Source organism: Loxodonta africana, chromosome 18, assembly GCF_030014295.1.
Source record: "Loxodonta africana isolate mLoxAfr1 chromosome 18, mLoxAfr1.hap2, whole genome shotgun sequence".
NCBI classification, from domain to species: domain Eukaryota; kingdom Metazoa; phylum Chordata; class Mammalia; order Proboscidea; family Elephantidae; genus Loxodonta; species Loxodonta africana.
In genome coordinates this window covers 11,740,023-11,756,781 of record NC_087359.1, presented here as the reverse complement: position 1 = coordinate 11,756,781, position 16,759 = coordinate 11,740,023, and the positions used below count along the sequence as shown (strand labels likewise).

Genomic DNA, 16,759 nt, shown 5'->3' with positions numbered 1-16,759 from the left:
AGAAACTAGATGAACCCTCGAGACTATCACCCTGAGATACTCTTTAAACTTGGAACTCAAACTACTCCCAGAGGTCACCTTTCAGTCAAAGGACAGGCTGGCTTATAAAATAAATACTGTCACCCTTAAGTACCGTGCTCCTCAAAAAAATCACCTAGATGAAACCAAATGGTCAACATTTACCATAGACCAAAGATGAGAAGGCAAGGGGGGACAGGGAAGCTAGATTAACAGAAACAGAACAACCTAAGCAGAAATAACAAGCACGCTGATTTATTGTGAAGAGTATAACCAATGTCAGTGAACAATATGTATAGAGATTGTTAAATGAGAACCTAATTTCCTGTGTAAGTTTTCACCAAAAACACAATAAAATATTAATAAATAAATAAAATAAAATACAGCGTCAGAAAATGAAGGCCATGAAACTTGTTTTCCCACAGGCAAAAAAAAAAAAAAAGGTATGATTCTGGTGGTGTTAGGTGCCATCGAGTCAGTTCCAACTTATACCAACACTATGTACGACAGAATGAAACACTGCCTGGTCCTGGGTCATCCTCACAATGGTTATTATGCTTGAGCCCACTACTGTAGTCACTGTAACAATCCATCTTGTTGAGGGTCTTCCTGTTTTTCACTGACCCTCTACCTAGCATGATGTCCTTCTCCAGGGACTGATATCTCCTAGTAACATGTCCGAAGTATGTGAGACGTAGTCTCGCCATCCTTGCTTCTAAGGAGCATTCTGCTTGTATAGAAGACTGAAAACAATACCTTTAATTTTTCTTTTCTGTCAAATAGCTTAAATACAAACCAACAAATTTTGATATTTCGTTTATTCTACAAAAACATAAAATGCTTTTCTGTAGACAAGCATTGCAAACTATTGCCAAGAATGAGAAATCTTTTACCAGGAGCTTTAACTTTATGAAAGTGACCACAACACTCCTAGACTAAAAATAAATAAATAAATACAAAATCCAAAAAGCGGGGTGAGGACCATACGACCAGCCCCCTTTGAGTATGAAATAAACCTAACTCCCACGTGACTATAAGGCTGAGTTTCACATTTTATACATGGTTTCTATGAGATGGAACTGCATTTTCAAATATGATAACCAGCAGTAGCATTTCATGTACGTTGAATTCCATTTTGAAGGAATGCAGAGATACATATGTTAGGCTTTCTTGTGGTACTCCTACAAAAATGGCTGTTTCTGTGAACTCTGTGATATTTTTATCTACCGACAAATCTAACATAACGCACAGAGTGTGTAAAAAAACAGCTTAGCAGAGCCTCACAGGTGCAGAATTAAAACCTTACAGCTTTACGCTCACACCTGGTGTGACCTTGATGTATAATTACTGGAGTGAAACAAGAAACGGTATGGAACAGAAACTAAGGTTACCGTTTACAGTGAAGGATAACAAAAAGAATACATAGCGTGAGTCCATTTATGTTAAGTTCAAAAAACAGGCAAAACTAAGCTAAAATGTAGGGGTTTAGGAAGGCATACTAAGGTTATGAGACTTTAAAAAAAGGGGAGGGGGCAATCCACACAGTGAAGAGAAAGGCAGTAAGAAGGTGGGGAGGGGGCAGGGCTGGAACCAGGGCCTCAGATGGCTTCTGGAGCCTGGGACTGCAGTCTTGACCTGGGTTTTCACTTTATAACAGGTCACTGGGCTGCATGTATCTTAAGCACCTTTTGCCTATATTTTAGCTCACGGTGTAAAAAGAAAAGCTTATGTGTTCTAAGGAGGGAATCGTACACTGTTGGGGGCTTGTCACAGATTGAATTGTGTCCCCCCAAAATATGTGTATCAATTTGGTTGGGCCATGGTTCTCAGTATTGTGACTGCCCCCCATTTTGTCATCTGATGTGATTTTACTGTGTGCTGTAAATCCTGCCTCTATGATGTTAATGAGATGGGATTGGTGGCAGTTAAGGAGATGGTAGGCAATCTACAAGATTAGGTTGTGTCTTAAGCCAATCTTTTTTTAAATTGTGCTTTAAGTGAAAGTTTACAGTTCAAATTAGTTTCTCATACAAAAATTTACACACACATTGTTATGTGACCCTAGTTGCTCTCCCTGTCACAGCACACTCCTCCTTCCCACCCTGGGTTTCCTTTGTCCATTCAACCAGCTCCTGTCCCTTTCTGCTTTCTCATCTCTCCTCCAGACAAGAGCTGCCCATTTAGTCTCATGTATCTACTTGAACTAAGAAGCACACTCTTCACAAGTATCATTCACTGTCTTACAGTCCAGTCTAATCTTTGTCTAAAGAGTTAGCTTCGGGAATGGTTTTAGTTTTGGGCTAATGAAAGTCTGGGGGCCATGTCTTCTGGGGTCCCTCCAGTCTCAGACCATTGAGTCTGGTCTTTTTACTAGAATGTGAGTTCTGCACCCTACTTTTCTCTCACTCCACCAGGGACTCTCTGTTGTGTTCCCTGTCAGGGAGGTCATTGGTGGTAGCCGGGCACCATCTAGTTCTGGTTTCAGACTAGTGGAGTCTCTGGTTTATGTGGCCCTTTCTGTCTCTTGGGCTCATATTTTCCTTGTGTCTTTGGTGTTCTTCATTCTCCTTTGCTCCAAGTGGGTTGGGACCAATTTATGCATCTTAGATGGCCATTAAGCCAATCTCTTTTGAGATATATAACACAGAAATGAGCAGAGAGACACAGGGACCTCATACCACCAAGAAAGAAGCCCGGGAGCATAGTGCATTATTTGGACCCAGGGTCCCTGTGCTGAGAAGCTCCTCGACTAGGGGAAGATTGATGACCAGGACCTTCACGCACAGCAGATGAGAAAGCCCTCCCCTGGAGCTGCCACCCTGAATTTGGACTTCTAGCCTTCCAGAATGTGAGAGAATAAACTTTTGTTTGTTAAAGCCACCTATTTATGGTATTTATGTTATAGCAACACCAAATGACTAAGACAGGGCTCAAGTCACAGGAGGTAAGAAGTGCCTACCATGGTGGGCAGGAGGGCCTGGATGACTGATGAGCTTGGGCAGCTTGCGGAAGTGCAAGCTGAAGAGTGCACGGGGGCAGGGGATAGGCTGAGCACGCAGACACTCACTCCAGGGCTGTGACAACAGCGAAAGAGACAGAGGAACTTGTCCTCATAGCTTTTTTGATGATTCAGAGAGAAGGAATTTTGAGAAGTATTTCATGAACCCAAAGGAACTGATAATTCTAAGGCTCTGTGAGATATTTATGACATAAGTCATTTTATCACACTTGCAAACATCAACTTCTTCAGAAGACAGAATGCCTCATATTAACTCAGCTCTCAAGGTTACTAAGCGAAGAAACAAGAGTCAGCTGCCAACATTTCCCGTATCAGCTCACATTTTTAAGAAACGGGTGAGGGGAGAGGAAGGTCATCTTAAAGCACAGTTTACAAGGTATATGTGGACAGAGAAATGGTTTATTATTAAAAAACAATGTATATCTACATTTATTGACACAGAGTCATGTCCATAACCTCTTGTCAAGTGAAAAACAGCAGGTCACAAATGGTCACATGTAAGACGTCTTCTTTCTACTGTTAGCCATCAGGATACATCTCACAGTCAACTGCGTCCTACAAGCATGCCTGCCAGGCATCAGCAGTGACGCACCTCTCCCCACCTGGGCTGATGTCAAACTGCTTGTCATTCAAGGTCCACAGCTGGACCCCTCAACGTTTCCGTCAAACAAGCCATTTAATGATTCGTCAAGGAGGGGGTCCAAGCCTTGGCAGTTGAGCCCCACTGGTAAGATCAAGAAGAGGCCCTGGACTGAGGGAGCAGGAGACCAATGGGATACAGACCCCAAATTCTCATGAAAAGACCATACCTAATGGTATGATTGCGACTAGAGGAATCCCAGAGACAATGCTCCCCAGAACTTCTGATGGCACAGGACAGGAACCATCCCCGAAGACAAATCATCAGGCATGAAAAGGACTGGTCAGTGAGGGGGGAGAGAGATGCTGATGAAGAGTGAGCTAATTAACTCAGGTGGACACTGGAGAGTGTGCTGGCAACTCTTGACTGGAGGGGGGACGGGAAGATAGAGAGAGAGGGAAGATGGCAAAATTGGCACGAAACGAGAGACTGTAAGGGCTGACTCAATAGGGGGAGAGCAAGTGGGAGAAGGGAGTAAGATGTATGTAAACCTACATGTGACAGACTGATTGGAATGGTAAATGTTCACTTGAAGCTTAATAAAAAAAAAAAAGAAGAGGCCCTGGATAAATAATGCATTACTGAAAAAGAACAACAAAGTGGGAGGCCTCGCACTACCTGATTTTAGAACCTAGTACCCTGCCATGGTAATCAAAACAGCCTGGTACTGGTACAACAATGGATACAGAAACCAGCAGAACAGAATTGAGAATCCAGACGTAAATTCATCCATCTGTGAGGAGCTGATATTTGACAAAGGTCCACCAAAGTCCGTTAAACAGGGAAAAGACAGTCTCTTTAACAAATGGTGCTGGCATAACTGGATATCTATCTGCAAAAAAATGAAACAAGACCCATACCTCATATACCATGCACAAAAACTAACAAAAAATGGATCAAAGACCTCAATATAAATGATAAAGATGATGGAAGGAAAAATTGGGACAATGCCAGGAGCCTTAATACATGGCATAAACAGAATACAAACCATAACTATCACCGCACAAACACCAGAAGAAAAACTAGATAACTGGGAGCTCCTAAAAATCAAACACTTATGCTCATAGAAATACTTCACCAAAAGAGTAAAAAGACAACCTGGGAAAAAAATTTTGGCTACAACATGTCCAGTAAGAGTCTAATCTCTAAAATCTACAATATACAGCAACACCTCAACAACAAGACAAAAAATCCAATTAAAAAGTGGGCAGAATATGAACAGACACTTCACCAAAGAAGACATTCAGGCAGCTGACAGATACATGAGGAAATGCTCATGAACATTAGCCATTAGAAAAATGCAAATCAAAACTACAATGAGATACCACCTCACCCCAACAAGGCTGGCATTAATCCAAAAAACACAAAATAATAAATGTTGGAGAGGTTGTAGGGAGGCTGGAACACTTATGCACTGCTGGTGGGAATGTAAAATGGTACAACCACTTCAGAAATCAATCTGGCACTTTCTTAAAATGCTAGAAATAGAAGTGCCACACAATCCAGCAATCCCACTCCTTGGAATATATCCTAGAGAAATAAAAAGCCCTCACACGAATAGATATATACACGTCATGTTCACTGCAGCACTGTTTACAACAGCAAAAAGATGGAAACGACCTAAGTGCCCATCAACAGACGAATGGATAAACAAATTATGGTACCTACACACGACGACAGAGAACAATGATGAATCCATGAAACATCTCAAAACATGGATGAATCTGGACAGCATTATGCTGAGGGAAATTAGTCACAAAAGGACACTATTAAGAGAACTCAAGAAAAGGGTTAAATACAGAAAAAAATACTCTTTGACAGGTTACGAGGTTAGGGAGGGAGGGAGAGGGGAACTCACTAACTAGATAGTACACAAGAACTATCTTAGATGAAGCAAAGGAAGGACCACACACAACACAGGGAAAGTCAGCACAACTAGACTAAACCAAAAGCTAAGAAGTTTCCTGAACACAACCGAACGCTTTGAGGGACAAAGTAGCTGGGCTAGGATCTGGGGACCATGGTTTCAAGAAACATCTAGGTCAACTGGAATAACAAAGTTTATCAAGAAAATGTTCTGCATCCCACTTTGGTGAGCGGCATCCGGGGTCTTAAAAACTTGCGAGTGGCCATCTAAAATGTATCAATTGGTCCCAACCCACTTGGAGCAAAGGAGAATAAAGAACACCAAAGACACAAGGAAAAATTAGCCCAAGAGACAAAAGGGCCACATGAACCAGAGACTCCATCAGCCTGTGACCAGAACTAGATGGTGCCTGGCTACCATCTATGACCGCCCTGACAGGGAACACAACAGAGAGTCCCTGACGGAGCAGGAGAAAAGTGGGGTGCAGAACTCAAATTCTAGTAAAAACACCAGATTTAATGGTCTGAGGAACCCCAGAAGACACGGCCCCCGGATACTCTGTCAACCCAGAGCTAAAACCATTCTCAAAGCCAACTCTTCAAAGATTAGACTGGATTATAAAACACAAAATAACACTTGTGAAGAGTGTGCTTCTTAGTTCAAGTAGATACATGAGACTAAATGGGCAGTTCCTGTCTGGATGAGAGGTGAGAAGGCATAAAGTGACAGGACCTGGTTGAATGGACACGGGAAGCCCGGGGTGGAAAGGTGGAACGTGCTGTCACATTATAGGGATTGCAACTAGGGTCACATAACAATACGTGTATAAATTTTTGTACGAGAAATTAACTTGAGCTGTAAACTTTCACCTAAAGCACAATTAAAAAAAAAAAAAAAAAATCCTGAGACCAGAAGAACTAGATGGTGCCTGCCTACAACTGATGACTACCCTGACAGGGAACACAACAGAGAACCCCTGAGGGAGCAGGAGAGCAGTGGGCTGCAGACCCCAAATTCTCATAAGACCAGACTTAATGGTCTGAGACTAGAAGGATCCCGGTAGTCATGGCCCCCAGACCTTCTGTTGGCCCACGACAGGAACCATTCCCGAAGCCAACTCTTCAGACATGGATTGGCCTGGACAATGGGTTGGAGAGGGATGCTGGTGAGCAGTGAGCTTCTTGGATCAGGTGGACACTTGAGACTATGTTGGCATCTCCTGCCTGGAGGGGAGATGAGAGGGTGGAGGGGGTTAGAAGCTGGCAGAATGGACACGAGAAGAGAGGGTGGGGGGAGAGTGGGCTGTCTCATTAGCGGGGGAGTAACTGGGAGTATGTAGCAAGGTGTATATGGGTTTTTATGTGAGAGACTGACTTGATTTGTAAACGTTCACTTAAAGCACAATAAAAATTATTAAAAAAAAGCCCCAAAAAAGCATCTCCTAAGCAACAACTATTGTGCTAATGATGCCTTCCGCGTTGAAGCAGTCAACACCAAGTGATGCCTCACCGACTCCGACCACTTCCAGTAACAACTGTCCTGTCCACACCTTCTCAGGTCAGGAACAATCAGCTCAAATTTGGGGAATGCTTCTGAAGCCAATCAAAGTCTGTAGTTTTAGGGTTTTCTGAAACCTTCTGAACTTAACCTGCTGACAACTTTGTGTTTGATACCAAGCACAGAAGTGTCAAGTTGAAAACAAAACCATCTCTAAAAAGTTGTCATAGATTTACGTTTAAGAAATTTCTCTACCACAGAGCCTAAGAAAGTAAAGACCTGCGTGCAGTTCTTATGTTCCTGGTGTTTAATTATACCCCCGCAATTTTCTCAGCAACGGCTACCAAATGCTTCATCTTGGTCCCAGATGATCTCTCAAGAATTCTGTCCCCAGCAGCAAATTGACGGTGGTTAGCTGCTACTGAAAGACTAAAGAGTGGGCTAGTACAAATGTCTCAGAGACTCAGAGGTTCTCTTCCACTCCGTCTACTGCACCTAATTTTTTTTCCTTTCTTTCTTATAACGGCCCCTTAAGCACTGCTATTGGAAACATGATAGGGACCACCTTTCCGAAACTGAATGTCCTAAACAGGGGCTGTGGATTCATGAGCAGAGCACACGCCCAATGTGACCCTCAGCAAATCTCTTTCCTCCTCCAGCCTTCAGCCTCCACGTTTGCGAAAACTTAAAGATCAGACCTTATAACACCTGAGATGCCCTCTCTCTCTCTAACATCTAGGACCCCACAATTCTTTCTGCTCATTTAACAAGAAAAACGCTAATTTTTATCATTACAAAGATAACACCTGCTCACAAGAAATTCAGACACAGAAATGCACAAAGTAGGGGTTGCAAACGTTTTCCTGAAGAGCCAGATCGTAAATATTTTCATCTCTGCGGGCCATACGGCCTCTCTAGCAACTACTCAACTCTGCCATAGTAGCTCAAAAGTAACCAAAGACTATACATAACCAAGTGAGTGTGGCTGGGTTACAATACAACTTCATTTACAAAATTAGGGGCTGGCCCCTAGGCTGTGGTTTGTCAACCCCCAGTATGACGTATAAAGCAAAACCAGGCCTCTCCTACTGGGGTCACCCCAAGTTCAGCATGTGTTCTCTCATACCTTTCTGCACTCCCACAAACAGACGTGTGCATGTGACTTTGTTTTTTTAGAAAACTGAGTGGGAACATTCTACACATGGCTTTTCTCTGCACCCTGCTTTTCCCACTCAATAATCCACTCAGAATACACAGATCCACATCTTTCTCTTTAAAGAGTGTGGCCTGCCCTAGCATGAACTGTAACCACCCCTTCAAAGGACCACTAAGGTTTTCCGCTCTTAAAAATATTGGTCCAAATCACCTCACCTCTATTAGAACGGCAAGGATGAAAAACAGGTGTTGGCGAGGTCGTAGAGAAACCGTAACCCTCATCCATTGCTGGTGGGAATGCAAAATGGTACAGTTGCTGTGGAAAAGTTTGATGGTTCCTCAAAAAGTTGAACAGAGAAGTACTATATGACCCAGCAATCCCAACCCTGGATATATACCCAGAAGAAGTGAAGGCAGGAACGCAAATGAAAACCCGTACACCAGTGTTCGCCGCAGCACTTTTCAATGCAGTCAAACTCTGGAGACGATCCAAGTGTCCATCAACAGATGACAGATAAAATATGTGTATACACATAATGGACTACTACTCAGCTACAAAGAGGAATGAAGTCCTGACGCATGTCACAACACAGACGAACCCTGAAAACATCATGCTGAACAAAATACATCAGTCACAGAAGGACAAATGCTGTACAACTTCACTTATACCAAACAAGTAAACATATAGAAATTGAAGATCGTTAGTGGTTACGGGGAGAGGGGGAAGGGGAGGCACTTAGGTTATGTTCATGGTGGTGGAATGATCTGGAAGCAGACAGCAGGAATGGCTGTACAACTTGAGGAATGAATCAATGTTACTGAATTGTACACGTAGAAATTGCTGAGATGGTCTCAGGGTACATCTAGCTCAACTGGCAAAACATAGTTTATAAAGAAAATATTCTACACTCTACTTTGGTGAATAGCATCTGGGGTCTTAAAAGCTTGTAAGTGGCCATCTAAGATACTCCACTGGTCTCACCTCGTATGGAGAAAAATGTAGAACAAAATTCTAACTCAAAAAAAGAAAAAGACCAGACTTACTGTTCTGACAAAGACTGGAAAAACCCCAAGAGTATGGCCCCCAGACACTCTTATAGCTCAGTAATGAAGTCACTTCACTCCTGAGGTTTGCCCTTCAGCCAAAGATTAGATGGGCCCTAAAACAAAATGAGACTAAATGGGCACAACAGACCAAGGGCAAAGCCAATAAGACAGGAGGGGACAGGAAAGCTGGTATTGAGGAACTCAAGGTCAAGAAGCGGAGAGTGTTGCTACATCCTGGGGTTGGCAACCAATGTCACAAAACAATATGTGTATTAACTGTTTAATGAGAAACTAGTTTGTTCTCTGAACCTTCATCTAAAGTACAATAAAAAAAAAATAATAAAAAAAAGAAATTAGTGAGATGGCATGTTCTGTTATGCATATTTTCACACACAAAAAAAAAACATCTATTGCTCCAGTGAAATACTTTTACACTTGCCTCGGGACACTTGGTCCCACGATTTCACGTGGAGATCTGCTGAGACACACATCTTATCCTGCAGCAATCCAACCCAGTCATCACAGAGAAAGGCAACGCAGGAGACTGAACTGGGGGGAGATCAGGACCCGAGGAAGGAGAAAAGGCACAGAGTAGGGATGATGGGGGTATGGGGGGGAGCCCAACAGGTGCAAGCCAAAGCCAAGGGTACCTTTTTCAAAAACGCTGCAGCTGTTTCTCTCTTTGTTGCTGTGATTCGCTTCACCCCCTCTGGGGACTGGACACGGATTATCTGTTGTAAATGAAACAAGGTGGTGACTGCAGGGAATAGTAAGGTCCTGACTGGGTGTTAGGACCAATGTGCTACAGCCTTTCGGCACCTGGGTCACTGAAACTGAAAGTCAAAGCACCTTTCCCCTTTCAACACCCAACCCAATCTTTCTAGATAAAGCAGAGGGGTGTGGTTCATCAGCATCTGAGAGGTCAGAAGACAGCCTGAGTACTGCCCTGATTCTCAAGTCTTAGCCTGTTTTAGTCAGAAAAATACAACGTCAGTCTTTAACCACTAAAAAAAGCATCTTTCTCTCCAGACTTTGAGAATTACAAAGACAAACACCATCAAATCATTAATGACTGGCTTCTTTAAAAACAATTTCACTTTGTTCCAAAATGTATATACAGATACTAACCAAAAAAAACCCAAACCCACTGCCGTCGAGTCGATTCCGACTCATACTGACCCTATAGGTCAGAGTAGAACGGCCCCATATGGTTTCCAAGGAGAGCCTGGTGGATTTGAACTGCTGACCTTTTGGTTAGCAGCCGTAGCACTTAATCACTACGCCACCAGGGTTTCCACACATATACTAGACTGACTTAAAAAAAAATCAAAGAAAATCTGTTATGTGTGATTTATCTTTAATAAAAAGATTAAAAGAAAATTAAGGCTTTTAATATCATTGTAAAACTTAGTGGGTTTTAAAAAGTATTTTCATGGCCAGCCAGAAATGGGGGAGGCCTGGAAGAGCAGTGGACAACGAGCGTCATGTTCCAGGTGCACAAGCTTCGCACTCTATGACTTGCCGTTTACTTTGACCAAAGCCTCTGCTCTGAAGTCGAGGAGCGTGAAAGGGCATGCCCGCTGCACACAGCATGGCAAAGGCTGCTCCAACCACCAGAGGGACGGGAGGACAGCAGACAAGAACATGCCAAAAAGGGCTCATGTCAGCACTCTCGGCAGCCCCTGCACTGGGCATTGTATTTAAAACAATTGCAGATGAAAAATGTCACAAGCCATGTAAGGAAAAAAGTCTCACTGATAAATTGGAAAATGCCACAAAAGCTTATGATCTTCTGAACTTGTCCATTTTGGGATCAAACTAACTAATAATATAAATTTTCTTAATGGTTGGATCCTGTGTCTTTCTGGTTTTCTGAAAACTTTCACTTGACTAAAAACACTTGGGCCCCATGTTGTTCTCAACTTTTACAGTTTGTTTTCAATGATGCCTATGAATATTCCAAGGATGAAAAGCACAGAATATTTTTAATTTAATTTTCTCACTCATCTGTGTGGAGAACAAATACAAATTAATTTTTTTAGCTTTTGATTCCATGGCACTCCACCCTGGACTCGGTACCTGGGAAAAGCATTTTTCAGAATGCACAGCACAGGCATTAGGGAAACACTTCCCCTCGTTTCTGAAATGCGTCTCCGACGCTGAAGCACGTTAAGAAAAGAGCTCTGTCTCTCTTCTTAGTGGGGGATTCTGTGACCTGCTTCTTTGATCATGGAGGAACGAGGGCAGGTCCTCCATGCAGAGGAACTAAAGGTCTGGCTTGAATGTTTCTGGAGAGTTCTACAAACTGATCACCTGCAACAGTCCAGCTTTCCAAGACCAGTCCACCATTTAACAAGAAACAAAGATGTGTGCTGAGGGAAGCTGGCTTGGCCTCTGGCATAGGCTACAAAATTAAATACCCTAGAAGAAACAGACCTAAGAGCACAGATTAAACAGATGAGCACAGCCTCTCGGTAACTCAGTTAACCTATTAATAAGATAATAAGCCCAGAATCCTTCTTGGGGGTGTCGAAGTATTGATAAGTTAAAAATCAATCATACCCACATAAGTTTTTAGAAGAAAACCTTTTGAAATGAATTTTACAAGAAGGGTCTGTTTTAATTCCTCACAAATTGAGTAAATTTGACAAGATACTCAATGCTATCAGTGAGAAAACCTGGCCTCCTATATAATCGAACTCATTTGTGCCCGGTTACTTTAACTCAGTTTAAAGTATCACAGTTAAAAACAAATTTTGAAAGCAGGTTCTGACGCTAAACTCACTGCTGTCGAGTCGATTCTGACTCATCGTGACCCTATAGTCTCTTCCTAGTCTAAGTAAGTCTGATTTTTAAAGAAGTCAGCTTTTCTAAAGTTCCTCTGGGCCATTTATTCCTCCTGCTCATCTCCACGTTGGGAAACACGGAGGACACACCAAGGCCCCTGCAGTGCTGAGTAAGGAGAAGAAGGGATTGGAGAAACGCTTACACCCGAGCACTGGAGTTTCTGGCAGACCCAAGACTCCCAGAAACAAGTACCGACAGCAGGCCAGACACCTGGCAAAGTGGGGTCGCAGTGCTCAGGTCTGGACGCCACCTGTCACCCCGTCCTGCTGTGCTCCCTGAAATCCCACAGCGTCCTTCATGCTAACACACTTCTTCAGGCCTGACGCTCTGTTTCATTTTCCTGCCTCATTTACTTCTGAAGGGAAACTTTTCACAAGTTCAGGAACCATCAGTCTGTTTTCTGATTCGCACCGACTTTTTCATCTTAAGGGGAAAGGAGAACGTGCCACTTCCTACTCTAAGGTAAAAACTGAAATCAACTTTCTCTACAGCAATCCTTTTAAGTAAGCAGTTGTCAAGGTCTCCCTGACCCGGGGAGGACGCCCGTCGACCCCGTCTGTGGAAGCTGCTCCCCCAGACTCACGACGAGGCACCTACCGGCCCGGGGGTGGGCAGGCAGAAGGGAGTGAGAGGGGTGAGGAGCGGCTGGGAGGACCCCAGTGGAAGCCGCGAACGTCTCCTCAGACAGGGATGCCTGCGAGGACCAAGCTTTCCCGTTAGGGCAGATCGATCTCCCGGCTGGAGGCCCGGCCCTTCCCTTCCCCACCCGGGGCAGAGCCGGGCAGAACCCGGGCAGCTAATCCTCCGCTGGGGGGTCAGGGACCGCAGAAGCCAAGGGAAATCAAAGCCGGCGAGGGGAGCCCGGCCACCGCGGAGAAAGCCGACGGGAAGAGGAACGGGCCGGGTCGCGGGCCGCCTCCCCACAGGCCGAGGCCGGTAAATCTGCTGCCTCATCCCGGCGCCCCGCTCCCGCCCGGCCGCAGCCACTCACGATGCTCTCGGCCATGGCGGCCGCTCCTCCCTCCGGGCTCGAGCCCCGGGCCGCCGCCGCCGCCTGCCGCCCCGAAGGCCTCGCAGTCCCAGCCCCGGCCTCAGCCCCGGCCCCGGCCTCCCTCCGCCGCCGCCACCGCCGCTCCAGCTTCACCCGCCGGGCCTCCACCAGCGCCGACGTCCCAGCGCCTCGCTCAACTTGCTCCCCCCAGCGCCCAGCCCCGCAAACTAGGTTCCGGCCCACCAACGGCTCGCACATGCGCAGCGCGGCACTGGGCCAGCGGGCGGAGCCGTACCGCGGGGCCCCGCCCCTCTCCCTGCCTGGCCACGCCCCGGCCCGCGGCGCCCAGCTGCGTGAAGTTCAGCTCATCACGCGACGAGGAACGATTTTGAAAGATGGCGTAATTTTTACTAATGACATGTGCCAGTTGTTAAAGATTCTAGCAATGCGGAGAAGTCCAACGAAGAAACAAAAGCAAGCATGCGAAATCTCACGCAGAAATAATCATTGCTGGGTTACATCTGGGGAAAATAGTGTTCAAAACATGTGCTATGTGCGTATAAATAGAGGAAGGTTCAGGGAGGTGAGATCACACCTTCATGCTATTTTTTTAAAAAAAGTATTTCCCCTGAATTTGACATAAGAAAAATAAATGAATCTAAATGTAATTTGAGATAAATGTTTCTTCCCCACGAGCGGTATAATATTCTAAAACATAACTATTTTTTAATATATAATGAGGGGGAGCTTCATGGGCTGGTGACCTGGGCTGCTTAGAAGAGCCTGGTGCTTGGTTTCATGCTCTGCTGACAACATCTTGAAATTCTTAATAGTTATTGAATAAGGGCCTTGCCCCACATTTTCATTTTGCACCTACTGGCTGATCTTGCCTATACTTGGTGGGGGGAAGCTATGAGAGCTTGTACATCAGTGTTCATTGGAACACTGTACACAGGAGCCAAAACATGGAAACAATTCAAGTGTCCTTCAGCAGACGAATAGATGAACAAGATGTGGTCTATCCACATGATGCCACAATACTAAGCCATAGGATAAACAAAGCCCTGATACATGCTACAACATGAATGAACCAGGAAACCACTATGCCAAGCAAGACAAGCCAGACACAAATGGACAAGTATTGTGTGATCCCACTTATATGAGGTATCAGAATAGGCAAATGTTAGAGACTCAAGTTTATTAGGGGTTACCTGGGGTGGCAGGGCGGGTGAGAAGGGGGAGTCTTAGTTTAGGGGGCACTGAGTTTCTGTTAATGGTGATGGAATATTCTGGAAATGGATAGTGGTGATGGCTGCACAGCATGATGAACGTACCAACGTTTACTGAGTTGTGCATGTAAAAAATGTTGAATTGGCAAATACTTTGTTGTATGTATATTTTTACCATAATAAAACAATTTTAATTTATAAAACAATTACCATAATAAATCAAAAGGCTCATTGCTTAGGGCAAATGTGCCGCGAAGGACCTCTTTAAAGTGTTGAAAAGCAAAGATGTCACCTTGAAGACTAAGGTGCCCCTGACCCAAGCCATGGTATTTTCAACAGCATTATACGCATGTGAGAGCTGGACAAAGAATAAGGAAGACCGAAGAAGAATTGACACCTTTGAATTGTGGTGTTGGCGAAGAATATTGAATATACTCTGGTCTGCCAAAAGAATGAACAAATCTGCCACAACCAGAATGCTCCTTAGAAGCAAGGATGGTGAGACTGCATCTTACATACTTCAGACATGTTGTCAGGAGGGATCAGTCCCTGGAGAGGGACATCATGCTTGGTAAAGTACAGGGTCAGCAGAAAAGAGGAAGACCCTCAATGAGATGGCTTGACACAGCGGCTGCAACAATGTGCTCAAGCATAGCACTGATTATAAGAATAGCGTAGGACCGAGCAGTATTTCCGTCCGTGGTACGCAGGGTCGCTGAGTCGGACCAACTCGATGGCACCTAACAACAACAAAACAATTTTTAAAAAGTTATGAAAACCTCTAAGAGATTAAAATCTGCGTTTGGTTCAATTTCAAATTGTCTTTGCTTATCTCCCTTGCTGAAAGGGCCAGGACACTGTTACTGTCACTTCCTTCTCTTCCCTCACTGCTTCGTTTCTTTCACACTCATTACTACTACAGTGTCAGTGTTGATGATACCTTCTGTTCTATGGCCTCGGTTGCAGCAGTTATTTGAACTTGGCTTATTCGTGCCACCAACAGCCATTTACTAAGTGTCTACTTCATGCGTGGCATGTCTGCATCCTGAGGAAAGGGCAGAGCAATCCCTGCCTTGATGAAATTTACCAGCAGGAGCAGACAATAAAGAGATCAGCACATAAATGTGTAATGTGGGATAATGAGAAGTGCTATGCAGACCACCAAAGCAAGGAAGGGGATGGAATGATGAAGCTATTTTAAATAAGATGGTCAAGAAAGACCTCCAAGAGGTGAGGTTTGTGGTCCCAGATGAAGGGACCTATGCAGGTACAGGATGGGGACATAGCAGGTATAAAGGTCCAGTGGTGTGGGACGTGTTTGGATGCTCTGGGAACAACGAAGGGGACAATGTGGCTGTCAGGCTATGAATGAGGAGAAGGGTAGAGCTGAGTAAGGAATAGCCACAGTGGGCAGAATGGCCTGTGGATCTTGTTTTGTAAGCATGATGGGAAGCCTTTGGAGGGTTGAGAGCAGAGGAGAAACGTGCTCTCTGTTATATCTTAGAAGGATCCTTCTGGAGGCTAAATGGGGAATAGATGAGAAGTGGCAGGAGGACAAGCAGGGAGACCCCTGAGGCAGCTAAGGTCAAGAGGTGGCTGGTTCCAGAACAAACGCTGGAGATGACAGGATTAGCTGATGAACTGGGCATAGGAGAAAAACAAAGGGCTGAACCAAGGTTTTTGAGACATATGAGTGGAAATGGAGCCGTTCAACAAGATGGGGTGGCATCTAGGGGAGCCAGGTGTGGAGGTCTTGACACTGGGGGAAGAGGTTCAAACGAGGGACATGTTTTCTGCGATGTTTTGTCGCAGCCCAACAGTGTCAAAGCACAAAGAATTATTTTGACAGCACACTTTGAACAAGGCCCATCTCATTTGCAAGGATATCATAGTGCTCCAGTTTCTTACCCAGACAACCTAGAGTCAGTCTTGGCCTGTTATTCCTACTGCAGTTAAGGTTATTTCCTGCTTTCTCTTATCAAATAAAGGGGCTGGCTGTAGGGGAAGGTCCTTCTTGTCTCTTTCAGCTCCTAACGCTGTTGTTAGATGCTGTCGAGTCGATTCTAACTGACAGTGACCCCATATGAGAGCGTAGGGTTTTCTGGGCTGTAATCTTTACTACAGAACTAGATCAACAAGTCTTTCTTCTGAGGAGTCACTGGGTGGGTTCAAACTGCTGACCCTTCAGTTGGCAGCTAGGGACTTAACCATTGCTCCACCAGCACTCCTTGTAGCCGCCAGCGATCCTTGGCCTTCCTGGGCTTGTAGATGCATCTGTCTCCACTGCGACATGGTGTCTGCCCTCCCCCTGCATGAGTGTTTCTCTATTCTGACCTTTATATGATTTGAAAGTGATTACCTTTAGGATCTACTCCATCCCCTATGGCCTCATTAGCATCACAAAAGAAAACCCCCATTTCCAAACAGGGTCATACTCACAGGAACAGGG

General features: G+C 44.7%; 1 protein-coding gene across 2 annotated transcripts in view; it reads right to left on the bottom strand.

Moving 5' to 3' along the window:
* The window catches only part of NPLOC4 (NPL4 homolog, ubiquitin recognition factor), a 66,914-nt gene extending 53,708 nt beyond the window's left edge, over nt 1-13,206 (bottom strand). The window contains exons 1-2 of one of the 2 annotated variants that reach the window (XM_003417367.4): nt 13,082-13,206; nt 9,894-9,974 (exon numbers count right to left, since the gene is read on the bottom strand). In XM_003417367.4, coding sequence (XP_003417415.1) covers nt 9,894-9,974; nt 13,082-13,096 — 96 coding nt within the window. In that variant the 5' untranslated portion in view covers nt 13,097-13,206. The remainder of the gene's footprint in view (nt 1-9,893; nt 9,975-13,081) is intronic. The other variant, XM_023556798.2, reaches the window with a different exon arrangement.
* Between the last annotated feature and the right edge of the window lie 3,553 nt (nt 13,207-16,759).